This window comes from Terrapene carolina, unplaced genomic scaffold (genome assembly GCF_002925995.2).
Source record: "Terrapene carolina triunguis isolate 2854851 unplaced genomic scaffold, T_m_triunguis-2.0 Scaffold238, whole genome shotgun sequence".
Lineage (NCBI taxonomy): Eukaryota > Metazoa > Chordata > Testudines > Emydidae > Terrapene > Terrapene triunguis.
Window position 1 is genome coordinate 12,796,937 of NW_020664589.1, and position 26,603 is coordinate 12,823,539.

Below are 26,603 nucleotides of genomic sequence, written 5' to 3' on the forward strand. Positions count from 1 at the left end.
TTCATTATGATTCAAAGACAAAAAGAAGTGTTTGAAGTGATCAAGAGTATAGCATTTATCTTGAAAGATTCACTTTATATTTCATTATAGAGAGAAATCACAATGTCTAACATAATGCAAGAACTCAACAAAACTGTAGGTAATGGGAAAACCTTTGGAAGGATTTTTTGGTAACGTTTTCATTACTAACTGGCAGCTTTAAAGCTAACAAACATGATGCATATCTGATGTCAGACAGCAGAATCAAAATTCATAGAAAAATTAATTTACAATCAGGAGTGTGAAAACCCAAACGTATAAAGACAGAACTGAAATGGTGGATAAATTATAAACAGATTTAAGATAGGAAATGAGTATTAATACTGTTAGCAGTCACTGTCACTCCTGGAAGTTATCTGAACACTGTTTTCTTGGTCTGTGTGAAAAAGATGGTGGTTTCAACTTTGTCCTAGTGGGACGGATGTCCAAATCCTAAAAATGCCCTACCTCCCAGGTGGGACTATTGACAATTTCAGAAGTATTTTCTTAAATTGGGTTTTAAGGCACATTGTCAGGCAACAGTGTAGCCATCTGTATCCTTTGTGGCAAGATAATGTACTTCAGTATCCATGGCTGTCAATACAGCATCTTTTGTGGGTGCTAATTTCAGTTTTTTAAGATGGTGGGAGAGGAAGAAGGGAAATTGAGTGGTCAGAAAGGGGTTAGCATAGCAAAATGTGTGTGTGTGGGGGGGGTTGTTTAGGTTTTTTTATTCCATGTCAGATTTTCAAACAATTTAACTTACCAGTTGGTAATATATAAACCTCTCTTCTCGAGGATGATGTCTATGGACAATATGGTCCCCGCTACCAGCACTATGATAGAAGCAATGCTGCCTATGTGGAGCCTGGTGGTTATCGATATGGTGAGCCTGAGCGTCCTAGTTCCAGAGCTAGTCAGTGCTCTGATCGACCTCCTTCTAGGTATGTAATTACGGAGCTATGCAAAGGTTTAGTGTGTCCTGATGGATTACATTTAATTATGCATAATGAACTTTTATCTTGTGTAGTTCACAGTATGGGACCTAGATGGTGGAAATGAGTCTGTCAATATTGACAAAACATTCTACAATTTAAATTATACATGCTATTAAACACATAATCCAAAAATATGAATTGCTGATTGTTTGCTGCTTTTAGAGGTGAGGGAACACGATGTCATGTATAAAATGACAATGATATGATTGCGGTCATCTCCTTACTGCTCCTTAAGCCTTCCTTCATGCCCATTTGTAGGCTGTCATTACTGTCTTCCCATTAGAGGGGGCTCAACAATAGAATCAGTCCTGATATTACCTATTTTCCGTCTGTCCACTTGAGAGAGCAGTGCAGGTTACAGCCTCTTATTAGAGTTTAAGAGTAACTTTTACAAAGCTGTGTGTAAGAGGGAAATTCTCCAATCCTGTTAACAAATGGCATTTCTGCATGTACCTCCTGGGATTTGCTTTTGAAAATATACCAGTACATGTTGCCTATTGAGAGACAGATTTTTGTTCTCAGATGGGAGAGAGGACGTGAGTCAGATGAAAAAGTCCACAATTCTGCATCAGGTCAACTTTTCCAGTGATGACCTTCACTGTGGTGATGTTAAGCTCTATCCAATTAACTAATAAAATAGCGTAGAGTTGTGGGAGGGGATGTGGCAAAACAAGCTTGAAGTAAGGGGATGAATTGAAATTACTAATGTCAATCAAGAAGCAGCCAGTTTCCCTTTTCAAGGGTAACTAATTTATAGTGAATATTACATGAGTGATTTGTATGACTTTTTCATCCATCATAAGATATTGCTGTAGCAACGACATGTAAATTAGAAGTCGACAGGCTTTGAGAGAATGGATTGTCCACTGGAAAGCATGACCCTCCCACCAGTTGCCATCAGCTATATTTTCAGTAATTCTGCTATGGAACCTCCTTTACCTGGAATAATACGTATTCACAGCCTCTAAAAGGGAATGGAGGAAGTAATGGGTTTAAGGAGCAATACAAACAGCTGCAATAGTCTTGTGCACATCTGAACCTCCAAAAACATAGTGAGAATTTGTGGTGAGTTGAGTTAATGGGATTGCTTTCTCTTGATAGCACTGTTCTCAGTGCACATCATCGCTCTTACAGATAGTATTTCAAAGCTCCTTGGAATCACAGCCTTGTAAAATTATTCTTGCCCTCTCACTGTAAATTTTTAAAAAGAGATGAATAAAATTTAGTCTCTTTATCGTAATAGAGAGCAGACAAGTAGATTTTTGTTTGGGTTGATCAATTTTCCTGACCATTTATGCAATTACACAACTTTACTGTTCCTTCTGTCTAAATGTTTGTAATGCTTTTATAAAATTCATATCTACCCTGCTAAGACTGAGCAAAACTAAATAATTCTTTTTTTATTTTTAACCAAAATAACAGATTTCTTCTATTAAAAATCAGTGTTTTATTGCACAATCCTTGACTTAACTCATGGTCCTGGCTCACAGTGGTAGGTTAAAATTTTCAAAAGACACAAATGGGAATTGGTTGCCTTAGCTGCCTTTTGAAAATCTCTCCCAAAGTAGTCCAGGTTGACAAAATCTTATCAGATCAAATTCACTCCTGCAAGAGTGGATGCTGTCTTTACAAGCTTCCCACTCACTGCTACGCTGCTTGCACCTCTCTTCACCTATTCAGACACTCACTGAGTGTACACTACCAATTATGTGATGGGTTTGTGGTGTGGACAGAGACTTTCAGATTCATTCAATTGGTGGCATTGGTTGCTAAAAAATTAATCCTGCAGAAATGGAAAAGTCGATCCCCACCAAACATTTGTGCCTGGTTCAATAATATGGCTGACCTCGCATGAGTGGCTCTAGAGCTGAGAATAGTTATCTCAATACCTAGTTAGCTATACTGGCAGCCTCAGGAGAGAAGCCAGTAAGAATGCCAGTTGTAGTAATGGCTTTTGTGATGTGTTTAATTGTCCATAAGTGACTGGACTGACCACCAGATCTGTTCACAAGCCACTTAAGCTATTGTACGGTAACACCTTTCAGTCACTGATGGTTTGGAATGATTTGAATTAATGATGTTCTGGTATATAGGCTCTAGTTCCCTGAGCCTTCCACTTCCTGTAACTGCAATTTTTTAAAAACGATAACACTAAATATTCTGTTGTCATAGTGAGTATAACCATCATCAGCTGTGTGTATCCTCTAACAACTTTAAGAATAGTCACTATGCCTCTTTTAATCATGGTATTTTATCTCCCATATTTTTTTCCTCTTTCAGACAGGGGTATACTGAAGATTATTATAATCCGAAAAGTGGTTGGAATGATTACTATGCAGACTACTATGCAAACCCATATAATTATGGAGGTACAGTTGGACAATGAATTCTAAATTTTTCTGAGTTTAGTTGGTTCAGAAAAAACATGGGAAGTGTAATAAAATTAGCATCAGAGAACTGTTATAAAACTAAATTTGTGGTCTTTTCCTGAAATAGTGATATTGTCATATTTTCCACAGCTAATGAGAATAAAGCTTTCAGTTTGTGGATTGCAGTTGTCCTTAATGCTTTGCTGTCATCTCTATATCCTTGGTTCAGTAGGAGGAAAAAGCAGAGAATTAAGTTTGAATTCATTGTTTTGATTCCCTATTTGACAATGAAGAAAATGGTCTAACTTTTCTTTTGCCTTAATTTATCATGGTAAAATTATACGGTGGCACATGTATGGGATTGCTTGCTATAGTGTACAACATATATCACTGTGCCCACTTGTGCCTGAACACTTGTATTGTGGACAAATTCTTAATCACTGGAAAACTAGTTAATGATCAGAACATAAATTGACTCTACCTCAAACTGTAGCGCTCTGCACAAATAATATGCCCCACAGTCACCCCGGGGTAACAGTGTTCTGGAGATCAGCACTTGAATTCTATCAGACCAATTGGCATAGGGGGTTCTTGCCTCCAAACTCCAGGATTTTATATTGAGGGTTTCCATATCTTCTTGTAGAAATAATTTTATCATAACTTAACCTCATAGTAATTTAGATGAAAAGATCTATTAGATTGCAGAGACCATCCCTTTGAAAGAGTACAGTATAGTATCCAGATAAGGTACATAACAGTAATCTGATAACTACACTTGGGTGTAACCACATTTATCACAGGGACATGAAATTGATATACAGCTTTTTTGCTTACAGTTCAACAGTTCAGTCTATAACTTTTATTTGATCTCATCTGGTTATGGCATAATGTATGAGTATACATATTTCTAATAAAATTAGTATCTCAACTTTGTTTTGAAAGCTTTTTTAATTGGATTTGTACAGTAGTTATCTCAGATGTTAACAAAATATAGGTGTATGCATTTCAGGAGGGAACAAATAGAGAAGTTCTGTGAGCAACTTACTGGGCAAAGCTTTTAGATTAAACCCGTTCTTTTTTTCAAAGATCCAAGTCGCTGGGAACGTTATCCATCAGCATATGACTCCAGATATAGAGATCCCAGAAGTTATGACCAGAGATACTGGTATGACACTGAACAGAATCTGTACCAAAAGAGAGAGGCATATCCATATGATAACAGGTTTGTAATCCGTGCCCTTTATTTGCAGGCTTTGAGAGCTGGCTCTTTAGTGTAATTTACTGAAACTCTTGATTATCCAGAAAGCTTCAGAGTTACAAGTTATTCTGTAAAAGTTCTGGGCAGCATTTTTTTAATTCATTTTGAGGAAAAGTGTCTTACTCTAGGTAGGCAAATCTATTGCATGACAGACTATGAAAATGTTTGAGGTATAAAACAGGATTTTTTTAAAGTGTTCTTTATCAGTCTGCATGTTTTCTTTATGGCGAGGAGAATTGTTATCGAAATTGAGGTACATTAGATAAACCAGCTTTGAGAGAATGATTTTAGGAAAAATGGGACTTGTTTTGTAACTAGCTTTTTAAATGACTTAATACAAAGTCTAAACAGAAATCGAAGTAGGAAAATGTTCTTCTTCAAATTTTCTGTGTTAGATGGATTCAGAATGGGATATTGGTCTTAATTTTGAATAGCCTAGATTTTTGCAATTAGTCTCTAAACAACATTTCAAATGGAAAGGGATACTGTCAGGGTAAAATCATATCTTTTTAAAAACTGATTTTCATACTTTTGCTACTAACACATGATTATTAAAAAATGTAAACTCTTTACTCCATCATTTGTTTACTTTTTGCACTTCATTTTGGACAATGAACACAAGATTAGTCAATTTCACTTTCTGGTTCTCAGGTACTTGCTATAAAGCTGGGTTTAAATCACAGCTAGAAAATATTTTAAAGGGAAAAAATAACTGAAGATATTTCTATTAAATCAGGTTTTGGACTGTCTACAAAACCTAAATCTGTGGACTAGTTTGTGACATGGTCTCTTTAAACTGTACTCTATTAATGGACACAAATATCCACTGAAGCTAGTTCTTCCCAGAATACAGATTCTTATCTTTATTTTCATATTTCATTGCTCTTTAGACAAGACCGATATGAAGATCACTGGCGATATGATCCTCGCTTTGCTGGAAGCTTTGATGATGAAACTGAGCCTCACAGAGACCCTTATGGTGATGAATTTGACAGACGAAGTGTCCACAGTGAACATTCTGCCCATAGCCTCCGTAGTTCCCACAGTGTTCATAGCCATCAGAGCAGCTTCAGTTCTCGCTCTCAGCAAGTGAGTTTCATAGGAGTGCATCATGTGTTTGACTTTGTTCTGTTAACCCACTTGATGTTAGGACTGGGGTTACCTGACAATCTCTTGGATCAAATCTCTAGAAGCTAGTGGAAGATCATAAACATACAAAAGTTACAATTATTTCTGTTCTTAGCTTGGGTTATAGAGGCATATTTTGAAAGTTCATATTCAGCAACTAGAGACTGAACATTGTGCCACAGTGTTTGCTTGATTTTAAAATATTTATTTGATAGTTCTTAGAGTCTTTGATTAGAACCGGGGCTCAAGTTGTGCTTGGTGCTACATAAGAATATAGGAAGAAATGGTCTCTTTGGTCTAAGGGCTTAATCCTACAATTCACTGGGCATGGGAGCACTGCTACATTTTACTATAGTTGAGAATGTGTCCACATTTCTATTTTTATATGTCCTGTTCCTCCCAAATCACAAGCATAAAAACTAATGCTGGGCTGAAACCTGGAATACATTTAAAGAGTTGAGGCTGTTGAATTGATCTATAGAACAGTCTTCTACTGTAAGGTTTTTAAAAAATAAATAAATTACTCTTCTACTTTTAAGTACAAATGCACAGATAATTCCATGAAACAGTCTAACTGGTAGATGATTCTTGTATACTGTTAGTAGAGTTTGCATTTGCATTATCTGTAGTCTCATATGTTAACCTTCCAGAAATCCAGATGTAGTTTTAAATTTAGTCATCCATTTGGGACCCAAATGTTTCATTGATATTGGACATGGAGAATTGGAGGCTATCCAGGCATTTATACCGAGTATCCATATTCAATCAAGTCAGATTTTCTCTTAAGTCAGGAGAGGCACTAAGAAAAGGTGGTGGGGTCGTTCTGATCTTGGCTGAGCTGTGGATGAAGCCACACTCCAGTCTGCAGATCATTCTATGAATTTTTATTCTTGGCAAAATACACATGCAAATAATCATTTAAAAAAGGAGGGGGAGGAGTTGGTAGAGAGATAAGTAAACCCACAAGTGCAGTCTGAGATGAGCAAATCAAATTGTAAGAGGGGAACATAGGGAAGTAAAGCATTAAAACAGATGACAAACTACTTTAGCTTAAGTCCATTATACCACTTGATTCATTGTGCAGCTTTCATAAATCCAGTGAAAGTCCTGTGCAACTTACTATATTAATATACTTATAAGGAGCCCATATAGCTGCTAAGTGGGAGATAAAAAGCTCCTCAGTCCTGCTTGCCACATTATTCAGCCCATGTGATTCTTTCCCCGCCTGCTATTATGTCTTTAATGCAACAATTACTAATATGTTCTATTCAGAGCCAGGTTTATAGAAGCAACCATGATCTGACAGCTAATGCATATGAAACCACCACCCAGCCAGTCTCGCTTCACACAGATTATCCATACGGAGGATACCCTGCTAACTTTGATGGTCAACAGCCTTTTACAGATTATGGCTACTCAGCTGAAACTGGATGGCCATCTGTAGAACAAGGTATTTGCAGAAACATGGGGGAAGGTTGGGTTGAGAGGATAATTAACAATTCTTTGCTTTTGTGCCTTTCATTCAACTTTAAAATGCTTTACAAACATTTATTGAACCTATTGGTAGTAAAGACACCTGTGTTCATAATAGATATTGAACTGATAACAGTAGAATGTAGTAATCCCTATTTGTAGAGTCATAGATATGAGCTATACCTAAGGTAAGTTTTGTTAACTGTGAGGATAGTCCCTTGCTTGTTCCATCCTGGGTTGTCACTGAACAGTTCCATTATTTTATGGCCAGATATTAATTGCTACTGGTTATGTATTAAGTACGGCACACTTATTTTGCATTTGTGGTCTTTGCTGTAGAACCATGTGTATATAACGGGATGCTGTAAAACTCTCTTGAATCCAAGCATGCTTTGAATTCAGTCTACTCTTAATTCATGGAGAATCTTTAAAATAAACGTAACTTAGAAACAATTCTGTTTATATAATCCTTTGATTTTTCTATTAACCTTGCTTCTTGCAGTTAAACAGCAGTGTTTCTAAAAAGAGAGTTTTTCATATAAAGTATCAGTAGTTTTTAAAGAAAATATTTGTCAGAAGTCCTCTAAAACATAGAAATGTACTGGGGATTGATAAGCAATAAGTCGCTTATGGGAAAAATAATGCATTTAAATAAAACAATGTTCAAGTTCTCGGTACAGAACTTTTTCTTATTATTTCAAATTTCTGAGAGGTCTGCTCTCAGTTCTGACTTGCATTTGATAGGACAAGTATAGCTATTAACTTGCTGAAGATGGTGTTTAGCCAACTTCAATAACTAGTTTGTTTCATGTCTGCTTTGATTGTGGTAAGAACTATATAGAAAACTAAATAAAACGTAAATAACTAAGTAACTAATTGAGTCACTTGATTTTGATGTTTCTCTCTACTGTAGTCCCATCAAGACCCTCGACACCTGAGAAATTTTTAGTGCCTCATATCTGTGCAAGGTTTGGTCCTGGGGGCCATCTGACAAAAGTGCTGCCAAACCTGCCTTCAGAAGGACAGCCGGCTTTGGTTGAGATACACAGTATGGAGGTAAAGCAAAAGTACACCAGGAATACAAATGTGTTTGTTTATAATATCTTGTTTTTTTTTCTAAAGGGAAAATAGGGCACTTCAGTTGTGTTATGGCTTTCTGTTGTATGTGCGCTAGTTTATAGAAAAACAAATGTTGATTCTTTGCTTCTGTAAGTTTCCTTATGTTTTCACTTTTGATTTCTCCTGCAAGTCCTTAATGTAGAATAGCTGTCTCCTTTTCTCACTGTGGCATTTGATTCATTAAAAAAGGATTTCCAAGTCCTAGGAAAGTTGGGGTCTTGATTTTTTTGTGTGAATGCAGCCATTGATTGAGACATGAGCATTTGTACCTTTCTCTGCCGACTGCGACGGTGATGGTTTGCTATCTTAGTATATGGCTACACAGCCTGTGGCAGTGAATCTCTGAGCCCGGGTTGTCAGATTCAGGCTCACAGGGCTTGCGCTATCATGCTAAAAAAGCTGTGTAGACATTGCCCTTAGGCTTCCGAGCTCCAGCCCAAGCCACACCGTCCACACGGTTATTTTTAATGCAATAGCTCAAGCAGGAGTCAGTTGACCCAGGCTCGGAGGCTCTCTGTGTAGACGTAGGAGATTAAGTACCTTGTGTGTATTTCCCTTTCTCTTGTGACTCCACCAGTGGGCCAAAGGAATACAAAGTTTTTGGTCACCAGAAAGATGTGGACAGATTGCAGAGAGTTCAGAGAAGAGTGACAAGTGAGTTGCAAGATCTGATTTATGGGGACAGAGTAGAATGTGGCCAACATGACCAAGATAGAACACAATTATCTACAAGTATTTGAATGGTGTACACAGCAAGGAGACAGAGGAATTATTTAGAATGTCACAAGGAGATATGAAAAGGAAAATATAGGCTTAATACCAGGATAAACTTCCCATGAGATCTTCCGCAATGGAATAATTTCTCATCGAAAGTAATTAAAACATTTAAACTGGATTGGACAGGGCCCTAACAAACATACTATAGGGAACACAGCTGTCCAAGAGTGGTAGACTAGATGACACCATAGGTTATGTGTAGCTTTTATTTATTTTATTTTATTTTGAAACACTGTTAGGTACAAAATGAATTACTGTATAAATGGTGGACTTTATAGATATAAGAGCTACTCATCATGCTTTTATGGTTTGTATTTTTTTTTTTAGACTATGTTGCAACATATGCCAGAACAAGAAGAGATGAGAGCCTTTCCGGGCCCTCTTGCTAAGTATGTTTTATGGATTTCATAAGCTGTTTTAAAGTTTTCTCAGGCTTAATTTTTCCTTGTAATTTTGCATGGCCACAAATAAATTTAAACTGGTTTGATCAGATATCTCTTATCTATATTCCACAAGCCTAAATTTTACTAGAGGTTTGACTTTGCTCTGTTCTACATACTACTTATTGTGATGATGATGTCTGGCACTTCATACTGATTCTTTGTTTCATTGCATACTTTTCTTCCTCTTCCAGAGATGATACCCATAAAGTGGATGTCATTAATTTTGCACAAAACAAAGCCACACAGTGCTTTCAGAATGAAAATCTAATTGACAAAGAGTCTGCAAGCCTGCTTTGGGATTTTATTGTATTGTTGTGCAGACAGAATGGGGTATGTCGTATTTCTTAAATCTTTGTAAGCTTTCTCTTGATGCCCTGAAGGTCAGTTTTCAGAGCCTTTGTCTTTAGGTTTTAGATAAGAATCTTAAGATATAGCAGCTCCATTTATGTGAAGGCGGCAAGAGTACGTAAGGTGTTTGTACTGGGCCAAGAATGCAGGTCAGATACTCAAAAGGCAGGTATTCCTCCTTAATCTTGCTGTTTGAAGTGCCAAATAAGATGAGAGCAATGGGTCTTTATCTGTATAGTCCCAATAGGACACCTGAGTTGGCCAATCCAATCTTATCTCCTTTTGTCCAACCCACTGCATCATTTGTGTTAATTAACTTGTTAAACTTCAAGTGTTTAAAATATTTCAGTCAAATTATTTCAAAGTGATTGAATTTGTTTCATTTATAGACTGTAGTGGGCACAGACATTGCAGAGCTTTTGCTACGAGATCACAAAACAGTTTGGCTTCCTGGGAAATCGCCCAATGAAGCAAACTTGATTGACTTCACTAATGAGGCTTTGGAGCAAGTGGAAGAAGAGTCTGTTGAAGCTCAACTCTCATTTCTCACCGATAGTCTTATAACCACAATTGACAGTCTTGAAAGAGAGACGGAGAGATTCAGGGAGCTTCTCCTTTATGGTCGTAAGAAGGTGAATGTTCATATTGTTGCTTAAAGTACTGGTTGAGTTTTTTTTTTTTTTTTTTACTTGAATTTATTGTTCCAAAAACCACACATCCTTAAAGCCCTAGTGACTTGCATATAATTAAAATGTCAAGTAATAAAAATGAAAGCTACACAAATAGTAATGTATATAATATGTAATATTTATGGTACCATCGATGTCCTTGGCACTCTACAGTAAAGAGAGAGATTCCCTGTCCTAAAGAATTCACAATTCAAAACCAAATTATATTGTAACACACTAGCATGTGACTTAATGAGTATTTTCAATTCATAGTCATAAGATATCTGCACTAGAAATCATTAGTACTTTGTCCTGAGTGGTGTATTGAACTTGTTCCCCAATAAACTCATTTACTTTTCATATGCTTTCTACATTAATAGGATGCTTTGGAGTCTGCCATGAAGCATGGATTATGGGGTCATGCTCTGCTGCTTGCCAGTAAAATGGACAGCAGAACACACGCAAGAGTCATGACCAGGTAATGATTTGTTGCTTGATGATGATGATGATGATGATTAGAATATGCCTTAAGTATGGAATAGCCATTTATTTCCCATTACCCTGGGAGGAGGGCGGCGAGCCCCAGGGGGAGGGCGCCGGGGGGGGAGGGCGGCGAGCCCCAGCCGGGGCTCGGCTCTCCCCCCGGCGGCCAGAGCGCCGGGGGCAGGGCGGCGAGCCCGCTCTCCCCCCAGCAGCCGGGGGGAGGGCGTGGGGGGAGGGCGGCCGGTGTTACACCGGAGCCCCGGGGGGAGGGCGGCGAGCCCCGGCGGGGGCTCCTCTCTCCCCCCGGCGGCCGGGGGGAGGGCGCCCGGGGGGAGGGCGGCGAGCCCGGCCGTGGCCCCGCTCTCCCCGGGGGCCGGAGCGCCGCGCCACCCCCCTCCAGGTGCTGCCCCAAGCACCAGCTTGGTGGGCTGGTGCCTGGAGCCGGCCCTGCCTCCCACAGTTTCTGAAACAATGTTACAGCTGTCAGCTGGCACTAGGAGCCCACCTCTTGAGATTGTTCCTAGGCTTGTATTTGCATATGGCTGTACTGCAGGTCCAATAGTTTAGCCAGTAACTGTTTTAAAGATGATTCACTGGCCAATTACACTTATTTCACTGCGGTGCTTTGAAAACATCCTTTCTCAAAGCTAAACTAAATATAAACATATGAGTCGTGTTAACTGCTTACCTACCATTTATTTTTATTTTTGTTTTTATGTAGATTTGCCAACAGTCTTCCGATTAATGATCCTCTGCAAACTGTTTACCAGCTCATGTCTGGAAGAATGCCAGCAGCATCCACAGTGAGTTTTAAGAATAAGCTTCAATTAAGACTTGTATATGTTCTCTTGTGAATTCCCTCGTACAGCACCCTAGCGGTATGCTTTTACATACAACTGGGTTCCAAAAAGAATTAGGTAAGTTCACGGAGGATAGGTCTATCAATGGCTATTAGCCCAGATGGTCAGGGGTACAACCCCATACTTTGGGTGTCCCATAACCCCTGACTGCCAGATGCTGGGAGTGGATGACAGGGGATGAATCACTTGATAACTCCCCTGTTCTGTTCATTACCTCTGAAACATCTGGTACCAGCCACTGTTGGAAGACAGGATACTGAGCTAGATGGACCAGTAGTATGGCCATTCTTATGTTCTTGCATACCTGATCTAGAATGCAAAAATTATTCTAGCCCTTACTCGGGTTGTACTCCTTATCCACGCACCCTTCCATTCTATGGCTTGATGGGTATCTACTCTAATTCTAGTGCTGTGGAGATGAGAAATGGGGAGACTGGAGGCCTCATCTTGCGATGGTACTATCCAACTTGACCAATAACATGGATGTGGAATCGAGGACTATTACCACCATGGGAGATACTCTTGGTAAGTAATTTGAAGTTGAATCTGTGGAGAATAAAGTGAGTAAATAGCAGGGCTGTTTATATTGGGAGCAATGGAATGGATGTGGGCTCTGAACAAATGAAGGGTTTTCTTAAACTTAAATTGCTGGGTTTGTTTTATGAAAACTAACAATTGCTACTTATACAATAAAACCAAACCTTTTTTAGTTCTGCGGATTTCTGTTTTGTGAGAATAATTTGGAATTCTAAAGAACCAAAACAATTCAAGATGCTATGAATTAGTTATGTACCATTCAGATACAATTTCACGAGAGATCTATTGTGCTTTGTTTCAGCTTCTAAAGGCCTTTTAGATGCTGCTCATTTTTGCTACCTGATGGCCCAGATCGGGTTTGGCGTTTATACAAAGAAAACAACAAAGCTTGTCCTAATTGGATCAAATCACAGGTGTGGAATTCAAATTACTTGCCTTTGTTTTTGTAAAACTTTGCTATTTAAAAGACGAAAATAGAAGGAAATGGTTTGTGATATTCTAACAAGTAACACGCCAGAATATATAATTATTTAACCAAAGTTGTTTAGGATGTAGCTGCTTATTTTTGAAGCATGGAAGTTTCTTGATCCGATGCTTTATACTCAGTAATGCCATGTGACTAACTTTTGATGTGCCAGTAACATTACATAATCTAAATTAGAGGTAATATGTTAAAATTAATTCGTTTTTCCACTTTTCTCTCAGCTTGCCATTTTTAAAGTTTGCCACCAATGAAGCCATTCAAAGAACAGAAGCCTATGAATATGCACAGTCACTGGGAACCCAGCCCTGCTGTTTACCCAATTTCCAGGTTAGCAGCAGTTCTGTTTTTTTAATGTCATGTCACAGGTTTTGTATGAAGTGCTCTTTATCCTTTTTATGAATGGTGTGGTCACTTTTGTTGCGTACTCTTTCAAGTACTTGAAGGACCTGGTCTCTCTCTCAAACTTGCTCCCAAAAGACTCCTGATGATGAAAATAATGCAAGGTCACTTTCCAGTGCAAACAAAAGTTAAACTCAGGAATGATTTAAACATTTAAAAAATCACCCCATAATTTTGGATCTTTGTTTTCCGTTTGGCATCCAAATAAATGTAGATCTTTTAAAGATTTAATTCTACATTTATGACTGGATCATTGCACTGTGTAGTTCTAGGATTTTCCTGATGCTAATCACTAAATCTGATTTCCCCAAAGAGCAAATATTGTGAATTCCAGACTTCCAGAACCTAAATTAAAGGTGTGACTGAATTTAAAATTCAAAGAAGAAATCCAGCAGGATTTGTTTGTACCTATTATATGCAATCTGACCAGCCCCCCCTTGTAGAACTTGAGTGGAGGAACACTTTGGAAGCTTTTTGACTAGTATTCATTTTTAAATCTAGAATACATGTGATAATGGGGTACTTTAGTTTGTGGCTGGAGTAACAAACTGTCCTGCAATACCTTTAGAAATTATGTGGGCATGCAGTATAACTTTACCTTCTTGCATTCTACAGGTTTTCAAATTCATCTATGCTTGCCGACTAGCTGAGATGGGACTTGCTGCACAAGCGTTTCATTACTGTGAAGTGATTTCCAAAACTGTTCTTAAAAATCCCTACTATTACTCGCCTGTGCTTATCGGCCAACTTATTCAGGTACTATAGGGATAAGTACTCTTCAGAATTAAGCACTCATGGCTTGATACATATTGGTTCATGAATGATAGTTTAGAAATCTCTAAAATTTCTATTTTAGTGACCTCTTTACCAATTTTGTTTGTTTTTATAATGCTTCCTTTGATAGATATCATCTCAGTTGCGCCTGTTCGACCCACAGATTAAAGAGAAACCAGAGCAGGAATTATTTATTGAACCTTCATGGTTAGTACGACTTCGGCACTTGGATGGACAGATCAAGGTATAAAATCTGCTTTCCAAAATTTAAAGGCTTCCATGCTAAGATTTTTACTTAAGATCCTTTTCATAACATGCTTTTGTGGAGCACTTGTTCTTGTCTAATAATAGATGGGAATTATAAAATTCTGATTTCTTACATATTAAAGCTACCCGGTTGCATACCACTTAAATCAGATTGATGTGCAGACTTGTGGGTGCCCCAGTTTTCAGTGTAAAATAGTTGAAAGATTGTGTGTGTGTGTGTGCGCGCGCGCGTGCGTGCAGGGCCATCCTTATGCATATGCAGTATACGCGGCTGCCTAGGACACCCGAAAATATGGGGCATCCCTGAGTCTTAGTGTCCACCCTCCCGCCTTTTCCTATCCCTGTTCTGACCCTTCTTGCAGGCTCCCACAGCTAGCTGCTGCAGCCTGGTGAGTCTTCTTCCGGAGGGGGTCTAGTACTTAAAAGTGAAAAAGCCTGCCAGACCTATTAGCACAACACTGAAACTGTTAAAGTGCCATTCAAGTGGTAATGAAGCCATTTAACAGACATTTGCTAACCGCCAGGTATATGCTGTCAGTTACTGAATTTACTGACAAAAACAGTTGTGCATTACTGTCATATTTACTCAGAACAGGTTAGCCTACAGGACCTTCACTTAAAATTTTTAAAATATCTCATTAGTGTGTTCCTGAAGACTATAAAATCACATCTCTAAAAAATCCTTGCACAATCTGAGTATTCATCTTTAGCCTTAAATGCATGGATCTTCAGACATATAGTTTTTTAAAAAAATCCTTCAAAAGACCACCCTTATCTAAGGGCTGGTCTACACTGGGGGGGGATTGATCTAAGATACGTAACTTCAGCTACGTGAATAGCGTAGCTGAAGTCGAAGTATCTTAGATCGATTTACCTTGGGTCCTCACGGCGCGGGATCGACGGCCGCAGCTCCCCCGTCGACTCCACTACCGCCGCTCGCTCCGGTGGAGTTCCGGAGTCGATGGGGAGCGCGTTCGGGATCGATATATCGCATCTGAACGAGACGCGATATATCGATCCCCGATAAATCGATCGCTACCCGCCGATACGGCGGGTAGTCTGGACCTACCCTTTAATACACATGCGAGCCCGGGCTGCCGTCGGGCATAGGGGCACCAGTTTAATAATATTGCATAGGGCCCCAGAAATCCTAAGGATGGCCCTATGTGTGTGTGGAATAGACTTCTTTATGCATTCTTGCGCAAGGAAAACTGTAAAACTCCAAGGTTTTAATACTCCATAGGAGCAAGCAGAGATGCACTTGTTAGAAGAAAGGTGAGCGTGTAAGCATTGATCATAGTAACTAACTACTAAGTTGCAACTATTAAGTTTCAAACACTGCAGGAGAGGGAGGTATGTTGATTTAAAAAAACTGATTCTATTAGTATTTTATTTATAAAACCTGAAGGAAACTTTTCTAAAACTTGCCTTTGCTTTTGCAAAAGCTTGTGTGTGTTTGTGTATTTTTTTTTTTTTAAAGCATCTTTTTGGGGGGCTGAACTTGATCTAACAATGACCCTTGACTTATTTTTTACCTGAGAAAGTTGTGAATGGAAAATCTAGTTGCAAAGTTTTCCCTTCCTCACCTTCAAGAAACTAACAAATTATCTTTTTTTATTTAAAAGACTTTCCTTGTTATGCTCTTCCTGGGTTATGAATTTAACGTCTTATAGTGGTTAATAGGCTTTTGTTTTCTCCTAACTACAGGATGGTACGATAGCTTACAATGCAGATAGATCCACCCCTCAGCAATATGCCTGTAGCACACCAAGCTCTGAATTAGACCATATCAGTCAATGTGATGGAACAGGATCTGGACAGGAAATGGGACCTGCTACTGAAAACCCATTGTTGGCATCCTTGTTACCTAATACGGTGCACCCCATGCAAGGTGTGCAGCTAATGCCTTCAGGTTAGTATTTCACATTGTTCTCCATGTGTGTCAAAGGGAAGAACCAATACAGTGGACTACAAAATAAATCACTTAAAAGTTAAACTAATGGGATTTCATTTCTAAACTATATCATTTTAGTTATAAATTGGCTCTTTTTGAGATTGATTCATGCAGCATTAGAAGTAAGAATAACACTTCCTTACATAATTGCCAATTAGCTTTTTCTATTGCACGTTAGTGGGTGTAAAGATTGTACAGTTCATATAGAAACCCATAAAGGCATAGGGCTCATGTCTCATTTGTAATGGGGACAGAAATAGGAGATGATATTTGAAACGTAACTGGGAGTCTTTAATAGTCCCCTTTTGACTTCAAAGGCGTTTACTGCTTTTTTTAAAACTGTGTTCATTGCCTTTTGAACAACATGTTTTGTTTTGTACGTTGGATGCTTCTAATCCTATTGCTGCTTCACGTTGGATGCCACAGGAGCAAGTGTGAGAACTAAGGATGTAAAAAATGCCAAGCAGCAACAATGGGAGTATTGAGGTCTATTCTCCCAAGTAGGCATTCCATGAGCATATCCATATGGAGGTATTAGATCCTCCTCAGAGAGAGAAGTCTCCTGGTATGGTGACTTGCTTAACTTTTGTCAAATAAACAAATACAGACTAAAAAAGACTTACTGCCCCTGAACTGCAATAACTTCTTCACAGTAAAATGCATCCCTGTAAAGTATACAAATAGTCTGTGTTTTACAGATGAGGTGGTTGGAATTGGAACTGAGCAGATCCTGGCTCCTCAGTCCAGTGCTTAGACCATGTCTCTCTTTTTTGTTACCAGTAATTTTCTTAAATGTTGTTCCGCAGCCCCTCAGACTATCCTTGAGGGATCAGCAGCTATGACTCCTCCTTCTCAGCAAGAAACTGGTGGTGGTGTTCCTTTCTATCCTGTGGCCCCTCGCTCTATTGGGCCAGGGTCTGGCTTTGCACCGCCAGGCTTTCCAAATCAATATGGAGCTGAACAGTCTTCACTGTACCTGGGATCTGCAGTGCCACCAGGAGGACCACCTCCTCACGTAGCAGAACCACGGCCAGAAGAGCAGTTAAACCAGGAAACAGGTTTGTGCTCTGAATAAATGTTTGCCCTGCCTTTAAGGGCACTGAAGTCTTTCTGGAGATTGAGTGCACAGTAACTTGTTTCAATCATTAAAATTGTGCAGTAAATCTTGGGTAACTGAGTGTAGAGTGAAAACTTAAAAGAAAGCAAAGAATCTCACTGAAGAGTTGAGTACTACTGGCTTTGCATATCAGGTTTGACATAAATCCAGTGTAAGTAAGTGAGTCACAGCCTGTTCCCTACTGGACACTTGTCTGTCACAAAACCACTACCTAATGTCGTCATGTGGGCAATTTCTGTTGGAAATGCTCATAATTGGAATTGGAGGAAGTTCTGTACCTCAAACTCAAAGTGAATGTTTAGAACTGTGGGAATCATAGAATTTAAATAGTAGGAGATGCTGCATGTGAAGGCTGAAGTCCACTGACAGAGCTATGCAAAGAATCTCGCACAGCATCACCCTAAGGAATGCCTCACTTAGCTGGTTCTCACCCTCCTTTTTAGGAAACTAAATACACATGAATAAACTTAAAAAAAAACAAAAAAAAAAAAAAAAAAAAGAACATCAAATGCAGTTCATGCAAGCCCTGAAATGTAATGTTAATTCTTTAAAGCATCAGGTTCTCTAGCACTAGAATCACTAACCAAGTTGGGTAAAGGTTATCATAGTTCTAGTGCAACTACTTAGACATCTATTATGTGTTGAAAACCACTGAAATTTACTAACTTACTCTGTTCTTGTTTTTCAAGCAATGCAGAGAATTCCCCAGGAATCTCCAATTCAAAAGACTTTCCCTGAACAAAGAGAGGAGGATTTCTATGGCAAAATGGCAAATATGGTATTTTTATATCATACATCCTTAGTGCTTTCTCCAAATCGCACTATGCAGCTATGGAACTCATTATTCAGTGGCACTCTCAAATACTAAGTTCATGAAGTGCACCTCAGCACCAATCCAGTCTTTTGTTGCAGAAGAAAAAAAATCCAGGAGAAATGTGAGACCTACTATTTTAAAATACTCGTGGAAGTAGAAAATCAGACATGTTGGATTTAAAATGTTTATATGCCAACCCACCATGACCCAGCAGGGCTGTGGCATATATCAGTGGGAGAGAAAAACAGATCCTAGTGAGCAAGTCTGCTGACCGTGCTTTTAAAAGACAGTATTGATTTGCACTTAGGGAGTCCTGCCCTGAACAATGGGTGGTGCTATCCAAATTGTACATAAATGTTCAAAACCTAGCCAAGAACATCTGTTTTACTGTACAGCAGGTATTTTCAGTGTTAAGTCACTTAAGTTGGACATCTCCTAGGGAACTGATTTAGCCTCATGAGATAACAGTTGCTTAATTGAAACAGAATTAACATTAATTTTGCTTAATAGGGACACATTTGGCTGTTGCCAATGGATGAAGTGGTGTTAACCACGTGTTAAATAAATAAATGTACAAATCTAAACTCTGATATTTTTAATACCAAAGTTGCTAAATAAAGATTTTAAATAATAATTTACAGATTACATACAGACAATGTAGCAAACATCATTATTCACTGCAATATTTTTGTTACCTTTACTTTTTTTACAGCCTCTCTCTCAATGGGGATTGCTGTTTAATGAGTGTGTTCAGTGGGATGCCCTGACACGATTACCTCTTTAATAGATTGGACACATTACTGTGAAAGCATAGTTAGGTTTCAGTTTTCTCTGCCTCTGTACTATGCACCTAAACCAGAGGGTAGAGATGTGCCTGAACAACTAACTCAAATGGCTTGGATTTTGTTTGGGAACATGTAATTAAAATTGGAAATGAAGGGGACTTGTACTGTCTACCTTTTGCTTAATTGCTTGCTTATTAAGCATGTGCTGGCTTTGTATCTAACCAGGCACCGGGACGAAGATCCAGATCCACCTCTCAGTCTTCAGCACACATGGTACGCCATGACCAGGCTGTTTTTCACTATCTCGTCATTCCTATCTACATTTCACCCACTTCTAATGACTTTGCATCTCTGTTATTACTGACATTTCAAAAGAAGGAATTTCTTAAGCAAAATAAAATATAATCCCTGTAGGTTAGTAGTAAAATGATTTAAAATCCCTGCGTATTTGTAATGCAGGGCTATGGGCGAAGATCTCGGACCACCTCAGAATCCTCCACCCATTCTATAGGACGAGAAAGATGTAACTCTGCAGCAAAGCAGCCCTCTCCTCCTCCTCCATCCATTCCTGAAGGGAAAGAGACCAACAAAGAGATCAAGAAGGAGCCAGCAGCGAGAAAGGTAAATTAAAATGGGTATCTAGTTACAAGTCGCAATGATTAATGGCACCTACGGTAAATCATGGTGCTAAAATGGGGGAGAGGCTGCTTACCTAAATCATCCGATGAACATTTTGTCTTGACTATTGCAGCCTCCATCTACACGTTCAGCTCAGGCCCCAGACTCCAGCATGTGCAGAATGCTGCCACTTGGCTTTCCAACATGCACTAAAGTTACATGCACTGAAGCATGACACACATTGCAGTTGGCTTCTCATTCTCGTCAGGAGCCAGTTCAAAATTGCCTTCTCTGACTTCAGCCAATCTCTCAGAACTTGTCTGACTCCCCATTTCCACTCAGTTAGCACTGACCTCTTGGCCTGCCATACGCCTGTCTCCGCTGAGAAGAGCTTTCTCCTCTGCAGCTTCTTACATCTGGCTCAGCCATCTTGTATCCCTCTGCCTCATTGAAATTCATGATTTCAAATTTTAACTACTAGCATCTTTCTCCTTTCCATATGATCCTTAATTTTGCTCTATTGATTATCATTTAAACTGTCTTGGGATACAGTTTATATGAAGGACTAATTGAAATGGAATTGTATGAAGTTAGATTTTTAAATCTGCTATCAGCAGATTCTTAGAGGAATACACTAAAAAGCCTTGTATTTATTTTTAGAGTGGTGCAAATTGGCTTCGCTGGCTGATGGGAAAAGGAAAGAATGAAGCTCACCTTCCAGATGATAAGAACAAATCAGTAAGGGCCCTAAACCGCAGCACACATCACACACGTTAATTTGCTCAAACTGTTTTCTAGTCCATAGAGTATGGATTTTTTTTTTCTTGCGGCCAAACAAAACTTAATATATAAAGTTTTTTCAAAATGCCTGGCTAATTCTGAAAATGGCTTTCAAAATTAATATTATAAATGATTTGCTGGTTACTAGCCTTGTGACCTATTTGCACTCTTAATCTTGAACTGTGATTTCTTCATAGATTGTTTGGGATGAAAAGAAACAGCGCTGGGTTAATTTAGACGAGCCAGAAGAGGAGGTAATACTGAGGAGTTTCTCTTTTTCTTTGCCTGAGTGGATAAGTATCAGATAATGGGACTTCCAAAAAGTGGCTCTTAAAAGCCATCTTTGCTGGCTTACTTTGGGTTAAAATGTAGTATGACATTAACTGTAACTGGTAAACAATTTACATAAATCAGAGTGAGTGATATGTTTTCTGGGTCCGTTTCTGCCCTCAGTTACTGGTGTGGATCCAATGAGTACTGTGAAGTTTCTTAAGGGGACTTATTCTGATTTACACCAGTGTAACTGAAAGTAGACTATGGCCTGTGGGAGTTGACGCCACTTAGACCACTTTTTCTCATCCAGAAAGTCATGATCCTGGTGGGGGCAGGGGGAGGTGTCACTAGGCATCACATTTTATTATAGCCTAAAGCAAAAAAATCCCCTCCTGCACACCCTTACTCTTTAAGGTCAAATATTGCTGTTGATACTTTTTTTTACGCTTATAGTCAGTCAGGAGATTGTGAAAATGTTTGATTTCAAATAAGGGGTTGCCTGCCTGAAAAGGTTGAGAAATACTGAGCTAAACTGGGGAGGGAGGGGAATGTGTCCAATTACATGCTTGATGGAGTGGCTAAGGAAAACAGAGAAATGTCTGCTTTAAAAATGCCATTCAAAGGCTAATACTGTTTTTTGCTTTCAGAGCAAGCCACCGCCACCACCCCCAGCCGGGTTTCCTAAAGCTCCTCAGACTGCTCCACCTGGGCCTGGGGGTCCACCCGGTGTCAACATGTTTTCCAGAAAAGCAGGTAACCACACGGCAGTGGATGGCATTCCTCATTGTAAAGGGGAAGGCTTAAGATTGTCCCTGTTGTGAAGAACCCTAAAGTGAAGTTGCCACCCCTTTTGGCGGTGGCTTCTTTGATGAGCACTTGGCAGCTTGCCATGTCATGGTGGTGTGGGCAGGATTGGCCTTGCTGGGTAAAGTAGCATCACGATTGTGATTGCTGCCAACACCACACCCTGTGATTCAGAGTTTACCATCTTGATCCTTGGGCCTACTTTTTTCTGATCCTGAAAGATGTTCTAACCAGAAGACATGTTCTGTCTCCATATTACATTTTTACTGCAAGCTGACTTATTTCCATATGTTTGTTGTCCTGTTTCAGCAGGAACCAGAGCTCGTTACGTTGACGTTCTAAACCCAAGTGGAGCGAAATCCAGTGGTGCCGTCCCTGCCCCATCAGACCTGTTTGCCCCCTTGGCACCAATGCCTATCCCTGCAAACTTGTTCGTTCCAAACTCAGGTGCGTAAGCCCAATGCAGATAAACTGCAAGAAGCAGGCATCTTAAAGGATGCTTATCCATTACATGTATCACAAATATCCTTTTGAGCCAAAAAATGTTAACTCCTGTTACTATTGGTCTAAACTTTAAAACTTCTTTAAAAGGCATTGAATTCCATATTAGCCTGGAGACTGCAACTGGCTGAAAACAGCTACAGCTCTGCACATCACAAACCTCGTCTTCTAGAAAATGTTTACTAAGAGGGGTCACGTCTTAGTGAGGTTCTGAGGTTCATCAACCTCAGAACAACAAATCTGAATGGTTCTAGCACCTGTTCTCCAAACAACATGACACTTTTAAACATTGATGCTATGTAGTAACTCCATTTTTATTTAACAGGAAATGGGAGTTTTTACTAGACCCCACAAAGAGCATGTCATAAAACAATCTAATGAAGCAATGTATGTTCTTTGCTCGACAAAAAGTGCTTGTGTTTCCCCCAAAATTTGAACGGTGCAAGGTGACATAATTCATCAACCCTTATTCATATTTTTCTAAGTACTTGGCATCAGTTTTCGTGTCTTACCTGCTGTTTATTGTCCCATAATCATTTTTTCTGGGCCTTACCAGCCTATTTCCTTGCTGCAAGTCCTCTGTTTGCTGTGTTGCTCCAAGGTGTCCCATATAAAATGTATATGCTTCTATTGCATATGGCTAACTATAGTAGCATAATTAGCTGTGCGCTCATCCATTGAACAAGATTTGCCACCATCTTTGAGGGGAGATGGACGAAATAATGGAAATAGATCTAATATATTTTCCCTTGAATATAATCAAACCAATGTAACTTTTCAAATGAGATTTTTAATTCAGCTCATTCGCTGATTGCAGTTTGCTACTCTGAAAATCTGGTTCTGCTGTTGATCCTGTTCCTCATATAGCTGTAAGGTCTGATACAGTGTTCATTTTTGGTTAAAACCTGTTTCTCCTGTAGTTCCTGAGGAGCAGCAACCTATGGAGGGGAGCGGGGCACGAGAACAGACATTATCTGCAAATCAAGTCAGCGCTGATGCTACTACAGAACCACAGGTAGGTTAGTAAAGATGCAAACCACCATTCATATCCAATTATAACTTTTATTGAAAAACTAAGTATTACGGTTGCAATTTCCTAGTGGTGTAACTTAAAAGGCATGTTATACCTGTACATAAATAACCCCTAGTGAAAGAAGGGATAGAACTAGGAAGAGGAGACAGAAGAGAAAACACAGGGGAAGAAGGAAGATGGAAAACTTTGCCTGGGCCCCAGTTTTGAAGGCGCTCAGTGTGGATCCACAGGCAGAGCATCTATAGGATTAGGATCCTTTAATTATTTTTCCTGGTATATAATATGTAGGTAGTCACTTTATATCTCACTGGTAACTTATAGCCTGAGAGTGACATGATCTACTCCCTCTGTGGAGATGAAGCATCTTTTCCATGCTTCAGTACTATTTACCTTATTGTTCATATTACTCGTAACTATGTTGTGTAGTCAGGCCACATTTACGTCATTGAAATATCAGTCAGTACACGGGCAGGAATTCTTTGGTCTTATGACTTCCTCCCAAAATGTAGAATTTTGTAATACCAATAACCTATTAATATAATGCCCTACCTCCTCTGCACACCTCCATATCTGCCACATATTTAAGATGTAGATTTCCGATATTTACATTGTGAGCTCTTTGGAGCAGAGACTCTGTTGCAGTAGCACAATGGGGGTTCAGTCTAACTTGGGTTCTCTGGGTGCTACCGTAGTACAAATGAGTCCTAATTAGAACTCCTAAAGACTCATTCTTTCCCTGCAGTAGTTGCCATTGAATCTCTGTGTACTCAGCTGACTCAATCCCTGATGGTTTAGTAAAATGGCTCTTCTCAGGGCTATGCTTGAAGGACACCCAAAAGCTTCAGGTCGTGCAGAATATGGCAGCCTGCTCAGCAGTGTTAGCCTGATCGAGTTTGTTATATCTCCGCGTATTGCATTATGGTTGCTTCAGAAGTGTTAGTACAAGCATAAAGCAAAACAGAATCCCATTGGAAATCTACATTGGGTCTTGCTGACTTAAGATATTGAAAAGGAATGGGGTTCCTTTTTTTTTTTTTTAGTATTTAAACTCTACAATTCTTCCACCTGGTTCTGAACTCCCTGGGTCCAATCCAGATGGCTCCCAGTCAGGAGAGGTAAGGCTTGCTTCAAAGTGGTTCAACTAATGCCTCCGTGCAGCGTATTTTAACCATCAGGCTGTAATGGTTTTAACCTGCATAATCTAAAAAAGCAAGTAACTGATTCAATTGCTGATGACTAGCCAAGATGGAAACTTAGTTACTGCCTCTAAAAATCTAAACAAAAGAGCCCCTCAGTTCCATAAGCAAAGTACAAGCTAAATGTCTTAAATTCATTGCTGCAAGAGCACCTTGTTCGTTTGAACAAAATTTTGAAAGGTCTTTTCAGAACAGTTCTTTGGGGTCTTGTCTCTGTTCATGCATTTAATTTCACTTATATTAAATGCTTGACACACGCAGAGGAGAATAGATCGCTATATGCCAGGCCACCTTTGTTCCTACTAAATGATCTATAATTTTGTGCTTTTAGTTTAAATCAAAAGGGTTGTTTTTTTTTTTAACTTCTTGCTCTTCGTTTTTTTAATTCAAAATTGGTTTACACCTTTCTCAGACTGAAACTTCATTTTTAATGAAATAAAATGACTGAAAGCTGCTTGGGGCAGTGACATGCATGACGACATTTTTATTTGTTTTTTGTATGTGTGTGTTCTTGCTGTTTTGTAGCTTTCGCGCTCTAGTTCAATGAGTTCATTATCACGTGAAGTAAGCCAGCATTTTAATCAGGTACATGTGGCTGGCCATTTTCACTTACATTGGCTTTTTCCCCCCTTTATTTTGCATTTGCTCAGTTTCTTACTAATGCTACTTTAAGTCATTTCCCCCCCCTCCTCCATTTCACAGAATTAATATTAAAAATAACGTATGATGCAGTGTTCCTTTTAACACTTAAACAGGGTCTTCAAAATTTCACCATTACATTTCTCAAAAAGCACATAATCTAGACATGCTTGCTTTATTTTTATGTTCTTAATTCACTTGGTAATTCTGCTCAACTCTGTCCTTACATTAATGAAAGAGCCAAAGTAGTCAGTTACCTTAAATTAAAAACAAACAAACAAGAATACTTAATATGCTGCAATACTCTGAACTCAATAACGATAACCTTGCCCATTTCATCTGTAAACGACCCCTGTAGGAATTAAAGGAATGCTTCATCTCTGCGGTTAAGTTTCAGTACACTGTAAAGAGCTGACCTCATAACACTTTTTTGTACTTACAGTAAAGCACAACAGTTATCACAGATGGAACATTTTATTCTTGGGGGAGGCCTAAGTTCTACTAACAAAACCAAAGGATACTAATTCAGTAAAGCTGCACTGGTGTCTCGTTACTTTTGTTTTTGCATGCCTGGATTTTCAGAGCTGTTTACAGTTCGTGCATGTGATATTATTTTGCCAATGCCTACATTAAGCAAGTAATAATAAAGGTTGCAAAAAGTGCTGACACATTTTGCACCCATGTGTTACAATCTGCTGCTCTGTACCTATTATAGGCATTGCTACTCTGAAGTATCTTCTTTCTGCTAGTAAGCAAACAAAACTTGGGAGAGAGAATACATAGTGTTAATGGAATGTAATCTACTTTCTAGCCTCTCCGTAGTGTGCCACCTTCTGGGGGACCTCCAGCAGGAACTGTTCAGTTCTACAACCCTTCTCAATTTGCACAAGTGAGTGAAACCGTCATTGTTGCTAGAGAAACTGTGTGAGCTCCTTTATCTTGAAAATAAAGCCAGGTAGCAAAATATTTCTGACATAGCTGATAGTGATGGTGAAATCTCTTGCTTCGTGCCTGTTGCTCATATCTGCCTTCAGAAAGTGACGTGGCATGACGTACCAGTTTCAAACATACAGACAAACTCTCTGCTTTCTTTTCTGCCCTTTATCTCATTCTGTCTCATCTCTGCATATGCTCTTCTTTTCCACCTCTGTTCCCTGTTCACTCTTGTTCATCTTTCTGATCCACACCTACAGCTCTCCTATTGTTTCTGTGGTGCTAGTCCCTTCAATTTACAAAACACTTGGCCTATCTCTTCTGCTTGCCCTGCCCTCCATAGTGTTCTGGAACTTAATCTTATTAAGTGCTAAGCCAGGGGTCGGCAACCTTTTGAGGAGTGGTGTGCCAAGTCTTCATTTATTTACTGTAATTTAAGGTTTCGCGTGCGAGTAATACATTTTACATTTACACAGGCCGGCGGTCGGAACCCCGGGCCGGCAGCAGGCTGATCAGCTCAGCCTGCTGCCAGTCTGAGGTTCCGTCCACGGCTCCTGCCAGCCGGGGTCCCGGCCGCCAGCCCCGCTCAGCCCGCTGCCAGCCTGGGGTTCTGTCCATACAGTCCGGCAGCGGGCTGAGCGGGGCCGGCGGCTGCGACCCCAGACCGGCAGCAGGCTGAGCTGATCAGCCCGCTGCTGGTCTGGGATTCCGTCCGCCGACCCCTGCCAACCGGGGTCCCGGCCGCTGGCCCCG

The 26,603-nt window shown here is 39.5% G+C and overlaps 1 protein-coding gene across 5 annotated transcripts in view; it reads left to right on the plus strand.

Moving 5' to 3' along the window:
* SEC16A (SEC16 homolog A, endoplasmic reticulum export factor) overlaps positions 1 to 26,603 on the plus strand; it is a 41,140-nt gene that overhangs the window by 11,725 nt on the left and 2,812 nt on the right. For 2 of the 5 annotated variants that reach the window (XM_026657224.1, XM_026657228.1), the window contains 29 exons: positions 817 to 962; positions 3,297 to 3,385; positions 4,472 to 4,607; positions 5,534 to 5,732; positions 7,044 to 7,221; positions 8,158 to 8,300; positions 9,468 to 9,529; positions 9,775 to 9,913; positions 10,321 to 10,563; positions 10,980 to 11,077; positions 11,804 to 11,885; positions 12,350 to 12,467; positions 12,781 to 12,892; positions 13,185 to 13,290; positions 13,978 to 14,118; positions 14,267 to 14,380; positions 16,111 to 16,315; positions 17,164 to 17,415; positions 18,164 to 18,252; positions 19,299 to 19,346; positions 19,533 to 19,694; positions 20,352 to 20,429; positions 20,669 to 20,725; positions 21,392 to 21,497; positions 21,858 to 21,995; positions 22,970 to 23,064; positions 24,123 to 24,197; positions 24,804 to 24,863; positions 25,729 to 25,806. In XM_026657224.1, coding sequence (XP_026513009.1) covers positions 817 to 962; positions 3,297 to 3,385; positions 4,472 to 4,607; positions 5,534 to 5,732; positions 7,044 to 7,221; positions 8,158 to 8,300; positions 9,468 to 9,529; positions 9,775 to 9,913; positions 10,321 to 10,563; positions 10,980 to 11,077; positions 11,804 to 11,885; positions 12,350 to 12,467; positions 12,781 to 12,892; positions 13,185 to 13,290; positions 13,978 to 14,118; positions 14,267 to 14,380; positions 16,111 to 16,315; positions 17,164 to 17,415; positions 18,164 to 18,252; positions 19,299 to 19,346; positions 19,533 to 19,694; positions 20,352 to 20,429; positions 20,669 to 20,725; positions 21,392 to 21,497; positions 21,858 to 21,995; positions 22,970 to 23,064; positions 24,123 to 24,197; positions 24,804 to 24,863; positions 25,729 to 25,806 — 3,549 coding nt within the window. The remainder of the gene's footprint in view (positions 1 to 816; positions 963 to 3,296; positions 3,386 to 4,471; positions 4,608 to 5,533; positions 5,733 to 7,043; positions 7,222 to 8,157; positions 8,301 to 9,467; positions 9,530 to 9,774; positions 9,914 to 10,320; positions 10,564 to 10,979; positions 11,078 to 11,803; positions 11,886 to 12,349; positions 12,468 to 12,780; positions 12,893 to 13,184; positions 13,291 to 13,977; positions 14,119 to 14,266; positions 14,381 to 16,110; positions 16,316 to 17,163; positions 17,416 to 18,163; positions 18,253 to 19,298; positions 19,347 to 19,532; positions 19,695 to 20,351; positions 20,430 to 20,668; positions 20,726 to 21,391; positions 21,498 to 21,857; positions 21,996 to 22,969; positions 23,065 to 24,122; positions 24,198 to 24,803; positions 24,864 to 25,728; positions 25,807 to 26,603) is intronic. The other 3 variants (XM_026657225.1, XM_026657227.1, XM_026657226.1) reach the window with 3 other exon arrangements.